This window comes from Rhododendron vialii, chromosome 4a (assembly GCF_030253575.1).
Source record: "Rhododendron vialii isolate Sample 1 chromosome 4a, ASM3025357v1".
NCBI classification, from domain to species: Eukaryota; Viridiplantae; Streptophyta; class Magnoliopsida; order Ericales; family Ericaceae; genus Rhododendron; species Rhododendron vialii.
In genome coordinates this window covers 24,304,641-24,325,032 of record NC_080560.1, presented here as the reverse complement: position 1 = coordinate 24,325,032, position 20,392 = coordinate 24,304,641, and the positions used below count along the sequence as shown (strand labels likewise).

Sequence of the window (20,392 nt, the reverse complement as noted above, 5' to 3'; positions counted from 1 at the left end):
CGGTTAATGGTAGTCCGGTTAGATAACCGAGGCCATCGCCGAAGCCCCCACATCTTGCATGGGTCAGTTGATGTCATTATGATGTCACCGATAAGATTTGGTAACCATTTTTTGTATGAGCTGGCACCCCCATGTGCATCCATCATTATCTTTTGGCATAACGGCTTCAGTGCGTGAGGTGACATGTGGTGCTGCGATTGGCCGAGCCTGAGGGAAGGTGACTCGAAAGAGGGAGACAACGGAGTGGATGGTCCTGATGGTGGCCGAACCTGAAGACCTTTTCCCTTAGCCGAGGCTTCGAATAAGTGTGGAACGATTCTTCCCCAGGCCCATGTCATTGCCGAACCTGAGTGTGGGTATGGTTGACTCCCTTGACGTTAACCTCAGTCCGCGCCTGCTGGACCCCATACTCCCTTGACGTTAACCTCAGTCTGTGCCTGCTGGACATGGGGTCCGAGTCATTAAGTTCGGCGTGCTACACTTCTTAATAATCTTTTAAACGAGCTGTGCAATATTGCTGCCTATGTTAGCGGTACAATGTATATCTTCAGCTAATGCCACCTAGCATGCACAGTACGAATTAAGCACTATATACTTCAGAGATTGCAGTAATACGATCTGCTGCTTGTCACCTAAACTTGTCGGTGTTTGACGACAGTTTGGTAAATTATTTGCAGGTGACTGGGCAAGAAGTGTCAAGTGTCAACAATGATGCGATGTGATTAGAGGAGCATCATCTTCCTTATAAACAATGGGGATACTCCATAGAAGTTGAGATCCACGATGGGCCTTACAATGTCATCAAAAAATGGGACTACACTGGATTTGTTGAGGCAATCGACAATGGAGAAGGCAAGTGCTGGACAACTAAGGTGAGGCTAACCTGTTCAGTTGCTATTTCAGAATCAGTTTTTCCGAATTTCAATTATTATGAAAAAAAAGTCGATGGAAAAACATTTTTTGGGGAATCAACCCATTTGTAAAGAATAACATTCAACTCTCAAATGCAGCAGTTGCGGATAACGGAAACCATTTCTTTTTACTCTCTATCAAAGGTGCGGTGTGAAGAAGATCTAATAGAGGCAATTGATACAGCTCTGGGTGAAAAGACAGACCGTCTTTGTTTCATAGAAGTGATCATTCACAAAGACGACACAAGCAAAGAACTGCTTGAATGGGGCTCTAGAGTCTCTGCTGCAAATAGCCGGCCGCCAAACCCCCATTAACCTCTTCTCACTCTTAATTAAAACAGACAACCTTTTGCAGTGTGCCACCAGTTTGTGTATTCTGTTATCTGTAGACTGTAGAGTACTGTAAATAACCAAAGTTTTTGTACATTCTTTTTTTTTGTTGGTACTTAGGAATATAAAGTTTTGTACATTCTACGCAGTACTATCCATGGTTTTGTAGATAGCTTGGGTTCTGTAGAGTATTGACCAATTTTGTTTTGTAGTACTATGGAGCTTGTGTGTATTCCCTTGGGATCGATTTTGACATTTTTAATTTACTGAACCTTTTGGCATCATTTCACCTCCAAATGTACTCCATTGCTAGAAAAACTAAAAGCATGATGACAGGAGTATTCCGTTGTCCGGCCAGAACTAGTAAATACTTCATGTTTGGTCTTGTCTCGGCAAGAATATCCCCACTGCTTAACATTTATCACTCAATATTTCGCTGTGATCCGTCTCGGCAATCAATGGTCTGAATTTAAAAAAAAAAAAACTATTTTCAGGGAAGAGTTTAACTCTTCTCTAGATGAGTTTTTTAAAATCCAGACAATCCAATGAACTCTTCCTTGAAAGAATTTTTTTAAATTCGGATCGTCCAAAACACTTTTGGATGACATGATTGAGAGATGTGGGGAGAGCGGTGGGCATAGACTTTATGGTCTCGTTTAATCGTAATCGGCAACCTCAAAAAAAGAGGAGAGCCATTCACTTACAAGCCCTTCTCTTCATTTGCCCAAGCTGCTATTCAGGTTTCAAGTCCTTTTGTTATGGAGAATAGAGATGAGATTAGTAATCTTGGGTAGAGCTCCACACATGAAGCTATCTTGAAATTGGAAAGGAGAGTAAATCGATCCAAAAGAAAGATAAGAAAGAAGAAACATATTTCTAAGTTTGGGATGAAGGCCAAAAAAGTTTCAAACAAAGCTAAGGTGGTATCTTCTATGTCCTCTTCTATGTCTTCCATTGACATTCAGACTAGAAATTCTTTACTATTAAAGAATGCTCGCAAGATCGATGATGGATGTTGGTGCTTCATTGGGAATTATTTGCAAAGGGGGGAGGAACTTTAATTTGAAGAGATTGGTTGAAATGAAAGAGGAGAAAATTGCTAATAGGGAGATAGCATTGAAGAAATATGCGGAACTAGAAGAGGGAGTGTTTTCTGATATGGGGGAGGACGCTTCCATTTCTTTAGAGTTCTAGTTTCCTTATGGGAGCTTGCGGGTGTTTTTTAGGTTTCGGTGGTTGCATGTGTTTTTGACCTTCCGGGGTTTTTTTTTTGGTGTTTTGGGGTTGTCACTTCCCTATCATTTGAAGCCCTTCTTTCCTTGTGGTTTTGCGGGTTTGTTAGGTTTCAGTGGTTATATGTTTTTGGCCTTTTGGTGGCTTTCGGGTGCTGTTAGGCTTTGGTGTTGGAGGTTTGTTTTTCCTTGGGCTTGAGGCTCGCTAGGTGTTTGTTTTGTTTTCAGGTTGGGTTTTTTTTTTTTGGTTTTTGATGGTCGATTGGCGTCTTGCTTTCCGTGTCATCCTTTTCGGTGGTCTTGGGTGGCTTATGCCGATGTGCCCTTGTTCTGTTTAATCTTTATAATTGTTTATAAAGATTAATAAAATCTTTTTGTTGTTGCAAAAGAGAGAGAGAGAGAGAGAGAGAGAGTAAAAATTACCCTCCTTCTTATTGGTTGAAATGGTGTAGGTCTCATCCGTGCAATACTTTTTTTGGTAAGCATGACATCACTTCATGGTGGGATTTACACACTTTGTAGTAAGATCCACGCCATTTCAACCAATAAGAAAGAGGGTAATGTCCACCCTCTTAAGTGGAGGGTGAACAAAACTCAACTTGACTCGAAGTCCTACTTTTGACATTTCAAATAAAGCTTCTTACTAACCGAAGAAGGTTGACCCCCTCTTTTTGTCTCACTTTATCTAAAGTGTCTCAGCATTAGTATTTTGGAAAATAACAGCGTGATCCCAGAAAATTTGTCTCTTCTGGTAGAAATCATCAAATGCAGGTGACCTTGATCATAAAAAATGGATAGTAATAATGCCAAAACTATTTTTGTTGGTGCCAAAACTTCAAACATAAAAGTGTTGTACACTATACATGATACAAGCCTTTTGTACACTAAAATTTTAACACCAACAAAAACAACTTTGACATTATCATTAAAATTTAGATAGAAGAACCAAAAAGAGAACCTGCAAGCGCATGGCGCATTGATCACTTGTTTTGACCGATGTGGTGAAAAGATGGTTGTTTCAGTTTTTATGTTTCATTTTTCTTAAAACTTTTACCTCTATTTTTGTTGGATAATTAAAAGTTCGACATTTGCTACTTCTAACGGCGGATCTCGTAGATGAGGGGGCATTTTCGATAGTGAATAAGTTTTAAGAAAGAATTTTTGTTGCAATCAAGTTGTTAGCTGTTTCCGATAATGAATAAATTGTTAAAAAATGTCAAGTTATTTCCGATATATAATAAATAAGTTGTAGATGTGTATGTGAGTGAAAAAATTGTTGAGAAAGAAATTGTTGATAAGTTGTTAGTTAATGTGAACAACAAGCTGAAATGTCAAAATTTATTGATTAATGTAAACAAGATGATAAAATGACCTATGTTTTTACACCAAAAATGTAGTAGAAATGCCCTGAGTTTCTATAGAGTTCCACAATTTATTTTGACTATCCAAAAGGTTAGTTATATTGGTCTCCATGTGCAAACTCACTACAAGAAATTACACCATTCCCGACCAACAGTTTAATCGGCAAAAGTTTGGAATTTAGTCGGCAAAAATATTTCCCAACTAAAAAATTTGGTCAGCAATTTAGTCGACGAGTTGCAGTCAGCAATAGTATTTCCCGACTAAAACACATTTAGTCGGCAAATTATAAATTTTCCCGACTAATTATTTAGTCGCTATATTTATATTATTGCCCACAAAAATGTTTAGTCGGCAAAAGTATTTAGTCAGTAAATGTTTAAACAATTAACGACTAATTATTTAGTCGGGATAATACTATGTTTTCCGACTAAATATTTAGTTGGCAAATGTCAAACAATTTTTCCCGACTAAATATTTAGTTGGCAAATGTCACATTTTCCCATAATAGTTGTTGGCAAGTTACAACTTTTCTGACTAAATATTTAGTCAGCAAATGTCACATTTTCCCATAATGGTTGTTGGCAAGTTACAACTTTTTCGACTAAATATTTAGTCGGTAAATGTCGTACTACAACTATTAAATCTGATTTCAAAACCTGCTTTGATATTTTTTTTTGATTCCCTGTAAATTAAATCAAGCAACCAATAATTCCATACATCTATTCACCAGCCTACTGTAATTAAGCTCTGAATTTCAAGAATAATCCATTCATAACTTTCATAAATAAAAGGTGTTCATCAAATATTTAACAAACTGTACCACAAAAGCGAGAAATAAATTGTACAAGAAAGTTCTTCAACAACAACAAATTGGTAACTTCTCCAAGCACGGTAGAATCCATGGCAAAATCTAACTTCTTTATATATAGTCCATAATCAGATAAAGATCGATTAAAATTAAAAGATCAATCACTTCTCATGACATATCTTCTTGGATCTCACCAGACAAACCTGAAAGAAAAAATATAATGCCAAAATGATATGTTAGCATTGCAACCAAAAAGAATTACTTGGTCCTCCAAAGACTAGAGCCAAATTTTCTGGTGACACATGCCATATGGTGCAAGAGTGCCAAAATAAAATTCATTACAATCAAACACGAACAAACTATTATTGACATTTAAAGATTCAAGCGTCACCTTGGCAATAACCTTTCATGCCGGTATATACATAAACAAGCAGATACAAAAGGAATCAAGTGTAAATTACACCAACTATAACCAGACGATAAAAACTTATTGAGTTTCAAATTGGAAAGCAATGGTCTAACTAAAAAAGCCGATGCAAAGAATGCAAGTACAAAGTTGGTACTACACCAAGGCAATTGAAACAACAGAGTAATACCATTGAATTAAAAAGTACAACTAGATTAGACTATGAAAGATTAACGAATCATGGAGGCATTCAGAAAACTAAAACTGACCTTTGGGACATTCTGACATTGGCTGCAAGGCTGTTTAGGACAGCTTCAACATATCCACGTACTTCTTGGGCCATCCACCTATGTTCTTCCTCTGGGTCAGCAGGTCTTTTAGCCATTGTTTGCTAGATTGTGCATGTATATTTTCCTTATCATGGTGCAGCTGTAAACTTTTTCCTAATTGAACACATGGACACTCAAAACTCAAACGCCTAAGGCATCAACGGGGCATCTTATCACACTAGTAAAATACTGAAAAAGTAAACCAAAAAAATCTATGTTGACCATCACATTATTGTGACCAATCTAATTAACACCCACGCAAACCATAGCAAATCATGAGTCATAAACAACTCAAAATAGTACTCTAGTATCATTACTTGATTAAGATTAGGAATAAAACAACTACAATTCTGGATAGCACTCACCATAATTAGTGCTACACCTCCTCGTGTTTAGGTTCTTCACAGACATAAACAAGAGTTTTAAAATATGAGAAGAATTGTACACGGAAAAAATAATTGGCCAAAAGTAACAATCTTACCTGAGGTTGATTACCATAAAACATGATATGAATAACATACATCACTCATCTAAATCTTTACAAGATATGTCTCTCTAGCTATATTTTGACATCCTCATGACTGAGCACCTGATGTAACATGATATGAATTGTGCAAACATACATCACTCATCTAAATCTTTACAAGATATGTCTCTCTAGCTATATGTTGACATCCTCATGACTGAGCACCTGATGTAAATATGAGCATTGCAAAGAATGAGTCAAAAGTGAGATATTAAGGAAGGCAGTTGGGTAGCTTTGTAGATAAAACTTGCCCACTAGTGGAACAACTTAATTAAGTAGCATAATTAAAAAGCACTTGACCACTGATATGCAAGTCATATTCTTTCGTAGATGAAACAACTAAACTGATAAAATTCTGCCAACATGTAATCATGTTATGGAGTACATGGTATTCAGAAGACTATTTGTGAATCTACATTCCCTCAATCACATAGAATCAATGGACTATTTATAAGTTGATGCCAATGATAACCATGACATGGTATTCATGGGATGGAGTTATACTTTTCTATATATACATTTAAATCACTATAGGAAAAAATGAGTAATACCTTTCAAGGTATAAACAGGAAGTATTATTTAAACCACATTTGTAACGCTGCAAGCAGAGTTTTAAATTAGTAAGCACTACTAGGAAAAGGCAAAATGATCACAGTTTTTATCTGCGATCTTTTCATATTAATCACGGTTTTAAAACCGTGGTCTATGGAGCTATTATTGTTTCCTCTCTTTTTTATCACGGTTTTTTTTTATCCAGTTGTCCCACATGATATCAAGTTCAGTGTCCATGCTTGTTTTTCTCATTGCAACAAAGAGTGAAACAAAAATATTGTACTAGAAAAGCAATATATATATATATATATATATATATATATATATATATATAATACTAAAAAGCAGAATATAATGTGTAAGATGCTCTGGTCTCTAACCAATTCATTTGTGCACCTCATTATAGAATGTTAGGAGACACTAGAAAATTAGTGTTCTGCACGGTACAAAAGCGGGAGGTGAACATAAAAAGATAAGTTTGTAGTTGCACAGGTGCCAAAAACAAACTTTAGTATCACAGTAAGGTTAAGTTTTTTATCAGCTCAACTAATTAAAATGCTTGGCAAGGCTAGGAAATGATCTGAAGTAAACATAATGACATTGCTAGCAAATATTTGATAGCAACTAGTAGTAGTCCAAAACAAGCCAACATAAACATATTCCAAAACATTGAATCAAATTTAAAATAGCCGCTGGGATAGTGTTTTAAGTTGCAGCTACAGATGTGGTAGCAGTACCATGGAGTAAGTTCTAGAAGTCATGGTGTTTCTCTACAAGAAGTTCAGATAAATAAGATGTGACCTTTGAGAGAATCTTATACTCCCTCCGTCCCTAATTAACTGTCCACGTTACTATTCCGGACATTTTAAAAAATCATTTATATCTTCCAAAGTATAATATTTTTTATATGCAATATGGATCTTGTTTGATAGATCTCGATTGATTCTATTAGACAAAATTTTGAAAATTTTGAAAAATAGTATAAATTAAAAGATATAACTCATTTTAAAAAATTTGGAAAAAGTGAAAGTGGACAGTTAATTAGGGACGGAGGGAGTATTTTTCTAACCATGCAAAAAGAAAAAAAAAAGCCATTCAGACAATTCAACAAACATGTAGAGTGCTACATAAAAAGTGAGAATAGAGCATAGAGCTCGTCTAATCTTATTTTGCATTCTCATTCACCTTTAATAACCATAAAAAGATTATCTTCTTTCAAATAAAGTCCATCTCCTCATAATTCTCTGAAAACCATAGCAATTCAGTTTTCTTTTCTCCTTTCAAAACTCTAGTGTTACACTTAAAACTATTGGAGGGCTTAATAGTAATACCAGTAGAAACATTTTCACAAACAGGTAAGGTGCAGCAATTGCCATTACCAATATCGTCAAAGTTCGGGCACTTGAAGTTGTATGAGTCTCTGAGGAGAGCAGAACTGAAACGCCCCAAATTTTGGAAACATTAAATAGACATTTTCATTGAAAATCTAAATACAGTCTGGCTCAATATTACATCATAATTCTCACAAGAGTACTTGTATTCAACAAAAGGAGGGGAAAGTAGGGTTCCTATCTACTGCTCCGTCTGCTCCTCCATCCTAGCCAGCTCTTCGGCTCCGAAAATCTCCAAGGTGTAGAGTTCTTCATGTTCATCTACAAAATCTGATACATTATACCAGCTTAGCCACCAGTATAATATGTTAGGGTCACCAAAGGTAACACCATGAATTACGAAAGCTCAATAGAACAATCCCATACCCGCTAACCCAGAACTTACACATAATAGGGCATAGAATCAGTGAGATCCACATATATAGTACATGCGTATTTAACAAAATAATTAACAATGACACATCCACATTCACTATTCAACTAACTTTGGTGTCCGTGATTTCTAAGTTTCTCCTACGCAATATCTCATAAACCGTGTCTCCATTTTCCATTTCTCATAAATCAAATCATCATTTCCAAAATCGTTTTTACTCACCCAACCTCGGTTCTGCCGCTCCGGGTTCCCGAGTATCCGCACAATGGTTCCGCCACTCCGGGTTTCCATTGGCACATAAAACATTGAATTTGGCATTGGCTCCTCTCCACGGATAACCAATCCACAATTCAAAACCCTCGGTTCCGCCGCTCCGGGTTCTCGAGTATCCCACAATGGTTCCGCCGCTCCGGATTCCCATTTGGGTTTTCGAAAATCATTAAAACAATTGCATTGGCTCCTCTCCATGGGTAACCAAACCACAATACATCCCTCGGTTCCGCCGCTCTGGGTTCCCGAGTATACCACAATGGTTCCGCCGCTCCGGGTTTCCATTGGGTTTTCGAAAAACACACCCACACCACACAATAGGCAAGTCCGGCCACATTGCGATTTCAAAACTACACTTTGTCTTTAACACACCCTAGGTGTCATGTTTCTACCTTCTCGATTTCTGTGTCTCATTTTCATGCAACGACTCTGCGGTAGGACATTTCACATACGTAATCATAAATCATTCAATGTAATCTTGAAACTACACTAGCAAGATCATCCAACTCTATATTACAAATCTTGCTCAAATCACTAGTTAAAGCATAATGCCACATATACGGACGCCTTTGGAGTGAAATTCACTTATGCTTTTTCACACCACAAGTAATACAAGAAATTCATGTATGCATGCTCATAACCATCCCAAAGATCAAAATACGAATACTTCTAATCAAGTTTATAAATCCAAAAATCCGTTCTTTCTTCCTTTGTGAGAAGTTCAAAACAACATATGTTTATTGAAGTAAAAGTTGTTTATTCAACATGTTTATACACCTTTTAGCACAACAAGTCTACTAACTATCATGCATTCCAAACATTATAAGCAATAATCTAACTTCTATTTATACTAGAGATAGTAAGTAGAGATATTCGACACATACTTAGAGATAGGGGATAAGAATAATCTACCGTTCTTCTTAGTGGTAGGGTGGCTACAGAAAAGTAAGTCAGCTATCGGACGGAGTGACTTCCTACGGTAACCTTCTAGTAGTTTCGAATGAGAAAGGTTTCTCTCGAAACTAGATCTTAACTATACTACTAAACTTTTTGGATCGAAAGGGTGGCCGAGTGGTGGTTTAGTGGCAGCCTAGGATGAGTTTCTCGAAGAACTCAAGAAGAACCTCAAGAACACTAAGACCAAAGTAAGAACAAGGCAAGAACACAAGACTTTCTAGAGAGAGAAGTTGAAAGGTTTTAAGGTGTGAGTTGAATGGCAAGTGAGGGGTCCTATTTATAGAAAAACTAACTTCTATTACCCAATGAATAAAATTTTCCTTAGCAATTATTATCCAATGGTTAAAAGGGTCTTGTCTTGTCCTAGGAGGGGTTGCTTGCAAGAAACAACAAAAAAAAGTCTAGAATAGGTTGTCATGTAGTACTTAGGTTGAGTGTGAGGGTGACTAAAAGAGATGGCTTGTTGGAGTGAGCAAAATCACATGTACTTCTTGGATTTTGGCAAGACTTATTTCTATTACCCAAGGGATAAAATTTTTCCTTGTAATTATTGACCAATGGTTATGATTTTCCTAGAAAGCCTATATGTCCTTTAGATATATATAGGCATGCTTAAAATAACCTATGAGGTACATATACATATATATAAGTACCTAGAAAAATTTAGGAAAGATACGGTCAAGATTTTCCTAAAAAATAATAGGCCAAAAGGTACATGTACATATATATAAATATATTTGTGTACTTAGAAAATCTATTAAAATATTTTACAAGGTACATATACCTTTTTATAAATATATAGGTGTACCTAGAAAATCCATGGTAATAAATTTATATGGTACATATACATATCTTTAAGTATACAAGCACATGGGAAATCTAGGAAGTGATTATTTAATAAAATCCTAGCACTTGTTGGTGGACTAACCTTATTATCCAAGGGGTAAAATTTACCCTAGCATGCAGTGACCAATGGTTAAAGGGGTGAGGTAATATATTCTAGAATAATACCTTGAAATGACTATAAGACTATAAGTCCTTTAAGCATGCTTATAATAATCTATGAAGTACATATGACTATATATAATCTTATATATGTACTTTAACAAATCTAGGATGGTACCTTTGGTGGAAAATCTAGGCTTTCTATTGTCCAATGGATAAAAGTTTTCCTAACTTTTATTGTCCAATGGGTAAAGGTTAAAAGATTCATCTAGGGTTAGGAGAAAGTAACTAGATGAATTGATAGTTTGGTTCTTCCAACTAATCAGTTGAAAACTAATTCTACATGCCAAGTAGGATTTCAAGCCAAGAAATTTAATTTAAAGATTTTATTTAACTTGTTAGGAAAATATACAAGCGCTTTTATAAGCATACTTGTCTTTAGAAAATGACTAAATTGGTCGGTGCGAAACGATAAAATTTTATAAGTCTCAAATTTAATTATGACGGATTATTAGAATTAAAAAGGAATTTTTAAAAGAAACCAAGTAATTAAAAATAAAAATTCAAATAGTTAACAAAATTTTTATTTACCAAAAATCAGGGTCGTTACAAGAACTAGGGTTCCAAAATCTGAAAACAACAAATGAAACCAAAATCAAACTATATAAGAAACAAAACAAGGGAACAAACTAATAAAAAATAATACTACAGAGCTAACACCATAAATCTCCTGCAAAACAAAGCGAAACAAGCAAAAGAGGAAGGCAAAGCGAAACCTAGTGACCTCTATGAGATTATGAAAGGCTAACAAGATTAGCTTTCTCACCGATTTCGTGGCCTTGAATGTGTCACTAACAAAGGGTACGTCCATCTCTTTGGATGGATAATGGTAGACAAAGTATGTTTAGTGACGAAAAAGTGGCAACAAAATTTAATTTCGTCGCTAAATGAGTATATTTGGCGACAAAAAAATAAATTCGTCACTGTTTTGATAACTTTCTTGACGAAATTATTTTGTCACCAATTATAACTATTTAGCGACGAAAAAGATATTTTTGTCACCAAAGGCACCTATTTGGCAACGAAATTTTCTTTCGTCGCCAAAAGAGTAAAAACGGAGACAAAATTATTTTTTGTCGCCAAAAGATAACTATTCGGTGACGGAAAAAATATTTTGTCGCCAAATGAACCAATTTGGCGACGAAAAATATTTTCATCTTCTTTCTATGTCTTCAGTGACGAAAAATTTATCCTTTGGTGACGAAATTTATGAATTACACTTTGTCACCAAATATATTTCGGGCATAACTCTTTGCTTAGAACTACAATTGAGATAATTTAAATTGGGTTTGAACAATAACATAAAGAGCTACGACTTTTATGTTTATTAAAATTGCTAATTTTAATGTTTAATAGTTCAAAATGCCGTTCAAAATATATTTTAATGTTCAATATATGTGTTATATATTAGATATTTCAAACATATGCTGAAAAGTTTGTGTGGTGTAGTTGGTTATAGCTTGCGTGCAAAACTTGGGAAACTCGGGTTCGAAACCCCGCAGGAGCAAGAAAGTGAGATTTTTTTCACATATAAAAATGTCTTTCATGACGAAAAATTTCGTCACCGATGGGTCACCTTTGACGAGCCAAAGGGAATAATTTGTGACGAAATTTTTTGTCGTCAAAAAAGCACAATAGGTGACGAAATTCGTCACCAAGTCATTTTTCCGTGACGAAATTTTTCGTCACCAAAAGGCACTATATGTGACGAAAAATAGATTTCGTCACCAAGTAGGAATTCTCGACAACCTTTAGTCGACAAATTTTTTTTCGTCACCTATATTATTTGTGACAAAAAACATACAATTTGCGACGATTTTCATTCGTCACCCAATGCAATTTTTCTTGTAGTGACGAACTAAGAATCGATTTCTGCAATGGTGATGGATGTTCATAGTGATGGGTTAAGATCGTCAGAGGTAGGTGGAACGACATGGAAAGAGAGAGAGAGATGAGCACAAAGATTTGTGGGAGTTCAAACCTAGCTTTGACAAAAAAACCTAGATTTTAGGTTTCATGACGAAAATCAAAGTTTGCTTCAGATCTGAAATTAGGTTCCACGAAATTGCTATAAGAAATTAGTACACTAACCTTATGAGAGAGTACGAGATCAGAGTCGGGGAGAAAAAGGAGTGGGTTCAGTGGTGGCATCCATGTTGCTTTGTCCGACGACGATGGCTTCGGTGGTGGAAGGAAGAGGAAGAGAGAAGGAGGCCAAGCGGTGGTAGAGAGAGGGCAAGGGGGAGCGCATAACTTGATATGGGCTCAAGTGTGTTGAGGACGGCATCGTTATATTGAAGAATCCAATTCCCTAGTAGTTGAAGATTAACCTAGTCCCCACCAACATTTTTGTGAAAATTTTAAGTTGGTGCAAAAAGTACTGTACTAATTAAGTGCTCGCGTATCGCGTAGTGAGAATAAATTTTAAATTTTAATCAGACAATAATATTTAATGATGCTCATTAATCCCATCATTATCATCAAAATCGAAGATCATTGGATATTGACGACCACTTGATCGGACAATATTTGATAGATCCCGAGATATTAATGCCTTGTTTATTTTATTTTTGAAAAGTATTTTTCCAAAGATTTTCCATACTTCCAATCATTTCTCTCTCTATTTTTCCACTTATTACCCCTACTACTCTCATAAAAAATTTCTCAAAAATTCATCCAAACACAACATAAAGTATTAGATTGCAATACCCGACCCTCATTTGTTTCTTTTTTTTTTTATCGGACCTTTTTTTTTAATATATATGGACTACATTATTCGTACCAAAAATGAAGTTAATCTATTATCGCTACACACTTGATCGGACATAAAACTCATTTTGTTAATGAAATTATGTCTCGATAAAGAAGTTTTCTAAATTCGATCAGGATAATTTTATACGACAATGATATAAACAACAAGGAAAACAAAATCAACGGTTTGGATTGTCGTAATTGTGTCGCGATCGAATGGCTACCTTACATTCAAGTATAGCACAAGATTTAGTTAGTTAACAATTACATTGAACTTATATAGTTTAAAGGTCATTACAAACTATATTTTTATAGTAGTCGATCTGAACCGTTAGGATTTCACGTCTCACTAATTTAATCGTTGTCACCAAAATTGGAGATCATCGAATATCAGCGGCCACCTGATTGGACAACACTCGATGCATCCTGAGGCATTAAAACATTAGATTAGAAGACCCGACCCCCTCCAAAGTTTTTATTTTTCAATCTGAACCGTTTATCTTACATATTACGAAGTTCATCAATCGTACCAAGAATGAAGTTGATCGGGTATTGCTACACATTTGATCGGACGATAAATATCATCCAGAAAGCAAATTGAGTCCCAATTAAGAAACCTTTCTAAATCCAATTAAGTCAAATTTTTATGATAATTATTTAATCAATATACTCATCGAGCCTCGCTTGTTCAAATAATTTTGTCTTATTAAGATCTGCTAAATAATCATGTAGAAGATTATTAAAGCTATGTCGTAGGAGTATAATATAAGCTACCATTCACCTTTTTTTTCGACAGATCAAAATTACTTAAATGTGTAGATTTTATAGATAGTTGCCAACTCATTTTTTCAAATGGTCAGATCTAAACCGTTAGAATTTAACATCTTATCAATTATATCATTCTCATCAAAATTGGTGATAATCAGATGTCGGCAACCACATGATTAGAACACATTCGGTTCTTCCAGAGGCATTAAAATCTTATAGTGCACCGCTCGAAGGCTGCCTAAGCTATTTTTTATTTTAAATCAGAACTGTCTATCTTTTATGTAAGAGTGATTAGATCATTCCAGTTGAAAATGAAGGAAATCTTTTATCCTCACATACTGAATCGGACATAAAATATCATTCTAATAATGAATTTGTGTCCCGAACAAGGGGCATTCAAAATCCGATATCCACAAAAATGTACGAGAATGACTAAAACACAAAGCACAACAAAATGAACGGTATTGATCGTCCTAATTATCCTGCAATTGTTTGACTACTGTACATTAGACTACAGCACAAGACTTTGATTCATAAACAAATAAGTTGAATGTATAGATTTTAAATGTAGTTGTCAGCTTAATTTTTTTAATACTCGATCTGAATCGCTAGGATTTTACATTTTATCAATTATAGCATGGTCACAAAAATCGGAGATCATTAAATATTAGTGACCACATGATCGAATGCGTTTAGAGACGTTTAAGTGTTATAGTGTACTAACCGAGCCCTGCCTAAGGTCTTTTTTGGCAATTAAAATCATCTATCTTTGACTTAATACGAACTAGATCATTCGTATCAAGAATGAAATTAACTATATATGGATAGACACTTGATCGGATAACAAATCTTTTTATTAAACACCAAAATTCTTTTTATTTGGAAATTTGCGTGCTGATGAAGGAGCTTCCTTAATCTAGAGGTGTCAAACTGGTCAGGTCGGCAAGGGCACGACACGTTTGAAGGCGGCACGGCACGGCACAAGCACGGATTAATCCTGGTATGGCACGGAATAGCACAGTCGTAGTGGGCACGCGGCATGACACGGGGCACGGAAGTGAGCGGGAACGACACGGGCATGGCACGGAAGTTGGCCTGGCACGACACAGCAGGACATGATCTTAGACAGGCACAGCACGGGCACGACACGAAAGTGGGATTGGGCACGAGTCACGACACAGTTCTACCCAGGCACGGCACGGGGACGCGACACGACACGGGCACGGAAGTGAGGGGGAACGACACGGGCACGGCACGGAAGTTAGTCTGGCACGACACGACACGACACGGTGTTAGACGAGCACAGCACGGGCACGGGCACGGGCACGACACGAAAGTGGGATGGGGCACAAATCGCAACACGGTTCTAGTCAGGCACGGCACAACACGGGCATGAGCACGGAAGTAGGACAGGCATGGAACGACACAACACGACTTTAGTCGGGCACGGCACGGCCAGTGGTGGTCCTGGCAGATCCAGAAATTTCAGACAGATGGGTCACTTTTCAAGTATAAACTTAATAAAAATACCCACAATCTATTATAAAAAGATTATGCGTTCAAAAAAATATGACGAGAATAAAAAATGAATGTACTAGTTTTTTACATTTTCACATTTCAGTAGATCGTTTATTAAATATTTATTCTTTATTTTGGTCCATTTGATCCAGCAGCCCATTATACTTTATTTTGGATAGTTTTATACATAATACTTCCTATTTTGATTCACAAAAAAAAAAAACCTCGATAATTTTAGGTGGGTCACGTGACCCATCTGTGCCTACATTGGATCTGCCCTTGGGCACGACACGTCGACACAACACGATGTTGATTCTCATCAAGCACGGCACGACACGAGACATGGAAAAACAAAGATTTTAAAAAAAGACAGAGAAAATAAATAAGAAAAAAAACTAATTTAAAAAAAATGGTTTTAAAAAAATAATCTCTATGGACTATGGAGTTCGAACCCAAGTCCTTTGAGACTTGACACACATCTCAAATCACCAAGGCCAACAATCTTTGTGTTTATAATTAGAAGAAGTAATATGTATTATATAATTCTATTCTATAAAAATGGGCGATAGCCACACTATTGTGACACAAGTATGATGATCCATATCGTTCATTTGGTTATTCTTGGTGTTTTAATCAATCTTGCAAATTTTCAGGTCTACCGGGTTTTGGAAGCTCTTTCATCGGGACGTAGATTTATTAATAGAAATTTTTTTGTTATGTGCGATCAAGTATATAACGATAACCAATTTACTTCATTTTTTGTGCTCATGATATAATTACTCCCACATAAAAGGTAGACGATTCTGATTTTCAAATAACACCTCGAGCGGCCCTCAAGTGGTACATTATAGGACTTTAATGCTTTTGAAAGCACCAACGATGTTCTGATCATGTGGTTTTCGACATCCGATTATCACCTATTTAGGGGAGAATAATAAATTTGATAAGATCTTAAATCGTAACGGTTTAGATTGAACATTCGAAAAAATGAGTCTGCATCTACCTTTCAAATGTATACATCGAACTTATTTGGTTATAGACCAATGTATTCTACTATAGTATAATGTACGGTAATCACACGATTGCGACACAAGTATGACGATCCATACCGTTCATTTTATTTTTCTCGGTGTTTTAATCACTCTCGCAAATTTTCGGGTCTATCGGGTTTTGGAAGCCCTTTCATCGCAACTTAGATTCATTAATAGAAAATTTGACATTATGTATGATCAAGTATATAACGATAACCAATTTACTTCATTTTTGGCACGAATAATATAATCACTCCCACATAAAAAATAGACAGTTTTGATTTTCAAATAACACCTCGGGCGGCCCTCGAGTGATGTATTATAGGATTCTACAAGAATTTTTGATAAGCTGGTGCATATGGATTATGGTGTCCCATATGCACATGATCACAAAGATCATATAAAAAGGAATGAGATGCTGCCCTAGCAGACATCTCATTCACATCTTAGATCTCCGATCTCTCTCGAACTCTCACTCTATCAGATCTCTCTGATTCTCTCAACGTCTCTCTGACTCTTTCTGTCTCTCAATTAATGTTCGAATTCTGGTGTTCAAATTCACCTCTCTCTCTCTCAAACGGTACTCACACTTCAAAGCTCTCTCTCTCTCTCTCTCTCTCTCTCTCTCTCTCTCTCTCTCTTTCTCTCTCTCCGGTGATAGAACTCAAATGGTGAGTCAGTGCGACGGTGACCATCATCTCACTCTCTCTGTTCACTGTTCATCTATTCTCAACGTCTCTCTCTCTGTGTCTCTCCGACTCTCTAAGACCGAGCTAGTTGAGCAACAAGAGGAGAATCGTTCGAATCTCAGGTAAAGGCGTGAAGGGCTTTTGTGTATTAAGGCTTTTGTTACTAACTAAGTAATTTCGTATATTAGTATCTTAGGGTTCTGGCCAGATCTGATGAAATGGATTTTCACCTGCCTTTTGAAATTAGGGTTACGAAATTAGGGCTTTTGTGTTTAATTTTTGAAATTAGGGTTCTTGAAATTAGGGCTTTGGTTACTAGTTTCTTAAATTAGGGTTCTGGCCAATCAGGCCAGATCTGATGATTTTGTTACTAATTTCTTAAATTAGGGTTCTTTTCTTTTCGTTGTTTTCCTCTTTTACTGCACTAACTTATGCTTGGCATTGTTGATCAACATTGGTTCAGTCTTATAGTTGCTTTCTCTCCAACTGGTTGGACATTCGGTAAAGGAAAGAAGTCTTCAAGAAGAAGGTGGCAGCAGGGTACCGTTGTTAGGTAATGTTTTACTAGTTTTTAACAATTTGAGGCCCTTGTAATTTTGTAGAACTACTTTTGTTGCTTTCTCTCCCACTGGTTGGACAATTGATGTATTTCTCAATTTCTGTAGCATTGGCTATGAATTTTCGTGGTGTATGAACTAGTGTGTACAAAATATAGTTGAGTTATGCATTCTTGTGGTTAGTGATCTTGTGGTTGTTTGTTACCACTTTGTAATATAATTTGCAATGTATTTTTGGGCCTTTTTCCTCTTGACTTTTTGGAGTTACGTATCATTCTGTTAGACATATCATTCTGTTAGTCACAAAAGCATGGATGGAAATCTTGTAAATTATTGTGACTTCTTAAGAAAATGTGGTCCAAAGTAGGGCTAAACATGTAAGAAAACTTGTTTTTGACAAATTTGTATATTTTTGACAAACTTGTTACTAATTTCTTCTATTAGTATATTTTTGACAAATTTGTCCAAACTGATTTTGCAGTGATTAATCAATCTAGTGTTATAATCAGTTTAGTGTGATTAATCACTTCCCATGTGATTAATCAGTCTATTGTTACTGTTGTTGCATATGATTTTGTCAGTTTGCAGTTATATTGTCTTGTGAATAGTAAAAACCAATAATATGTGTGTAGCATAGTAAAAACCAATGATATGGTTTTTCTGTTTAGACTTTTAGTAAGTACGTAGGTGACCTTTGTACTTGATGTATTAATTACCTGATAGAAGTTAGAACGTAAGCAATGATGTAAGTATCGGTGTCGGCATTACCCTCCTTGCGCCAATAAAAAGAGGGTTCACCCCATTGTACAAAGCAGGCCAGTGCCAGTGTTCTATAATATCTCCCCATTTGTTTTCTCTATTGTTCTCTCTTACGATCCTAACCTACTTTGTGTTTGGGTATGTGAATAGTAAAAACCAATAATATGTGTGTAGCATAGTAAAAACCAATGATATGATTTTTCTGTTAGACTTTTAGTAAGTACGTAGGTGACCTTTGTACTTGATGTATTAATTACCTGATAGAAGTTAGAACGTAAGCAATGATGTAAGTATCAGTGTCGGCATTACCCTCCTTGCGCCTATAAAAGGAGGGTTCACCCCGTTGTACAAAGTAGGCCAGTGCCAGTGTTCTATAATATCTCCCCTTTTGTTTTCTCTATTGCTCTCTCTTACGATCCTAACCTACTTTGTGTTTGTACCCACTTCGTGTCTGTAAACTTGGTATCAGAGCTATGTCTTCCATTCTAGCTTAAACCCCCTTCTGGGAACTTCTTTTCCAAAACTACTTCAAATCTTTTCTAAAAGAATTTTTTTTTTTTAAGTGTATGCTCTGTGGTTGCCTTCTAAGGATCCTCCACATCAGAAACTTCATTAACTATTTTGGTTAAAGAATTTTGTATCAGTGGGTTAAAGTACCTTGAGACTTTTGGCCATTGAGCGGTGTGTCTCGGTTTATCTACCTTGGTATACAGAATTTTATTAATCAAAATTGGTTGAAGATTTTAAGTTGAAAAAAAAAAAAAAAGGATTTGAAGTACGAGGGAAAGAAGAACCTAGAACTTTAAGAAAAATGAATCATCTTTTTTCCACCCATTCCTCTACTACATCATCTTTAGTTCCTTCATGCTCCTCCACCAGTAGAAATTCCTCCACCTCTTCTTCTAACCTTGAGTACTTGTATGAGTTTGAATATCTACCTAATGATAGTAAGGTTCCTCTTACTGATCTTCCTTTCCTAAATCCCTATAATGCTTTTGTCAGACCACAAACTTCTGTAAAAAAGATCGTCACCCAACTTTTCTCCACAAAACGACCAACGTCCGTAAAAGAATATGTTCAAGCCTCTAAATTTGACCAATGCTTCATAGCAGCTACAGAAGCTAAACAACTTTTACCTTTGGAAATCCCGGTTGATTTGCCTCGCCTTTGGCAACAACAAGGATTTACCCATCTTCACTTTGGTGCAATCCGACTTGCTGTTACTTTTCATGGCAGGAAAGGTTTACCTGTGACTTCTAGACTTGCTCTGGTAGACACCAGGTTTATCCAGTACCAGCACGCATGTATTGCTACAATCCAAACCACTTTAAATGCTAGAACTGTGATTTTTACCTTCTACCCCAATTTCAACATGCCATTAGCAGATCCTCATCTGCTATCCGCCTTGAATGTCCAAGTTTAAATTGGTGGGGCCTCCCAAATTTTCACCACATATGCAGCAACCCTTCACTACCAAATGGCCTATCGCCTCAAAACCATGCCTTTGACATGTCCTTACCGTCCTCCACAGATGAAGCCTTTTTCCTAACTGTTAACGCACCTCACCAAGCCTCTTGTGTCCATGTTCCACGACAGATTTCCCGTCCTGAGCTTCTCAAGCTTCTCCTAGAGTCTTGGGTTACAGCTTATGAGAAAAATCAAAACAAGCCCATACCTGTCCAATCCTCAAATCCAACTTTCATTTCAAAACCTGATGGTACAGTGGAGATTTCTTTTCCAAAAGAAACCTCTGCCTCAGCCTCCACCCATCCTGTCATTTTTCCCTCAAGAATTAACATATTTGTGGATGGTTCTAGGCCTGGCCTTCCAATTAAATATTTTGATCCCAGTGGCCTTCCAGACTTTT

The 20,392-nt window shown here is 36.3% G+C and overlaps 1 protein-coding gene across 1 annotated transcript; it reads left to right on the top strand.

The window, feature by feature from the left end:
* Nucleotides 1–705: 705 nt before the first annotated feature.
* Nucleotides 706–1,270, top strand: LOC131322696 (pyruvate decarboxylase 2-like). Its single transcript, XM_058354110.1, is given in 3 exon segments — nt 706–751; nt 754–872; nt 1,056–1,270. Coding segments are annotated over 3 exon segments (333 nt in total). The 5' UTR covers nt 706–708; the 3' UTR covers nt 1,227–1,270.
* Nucleotides 1,271–20,392: the final 19,122 nt, after the last annotated feature.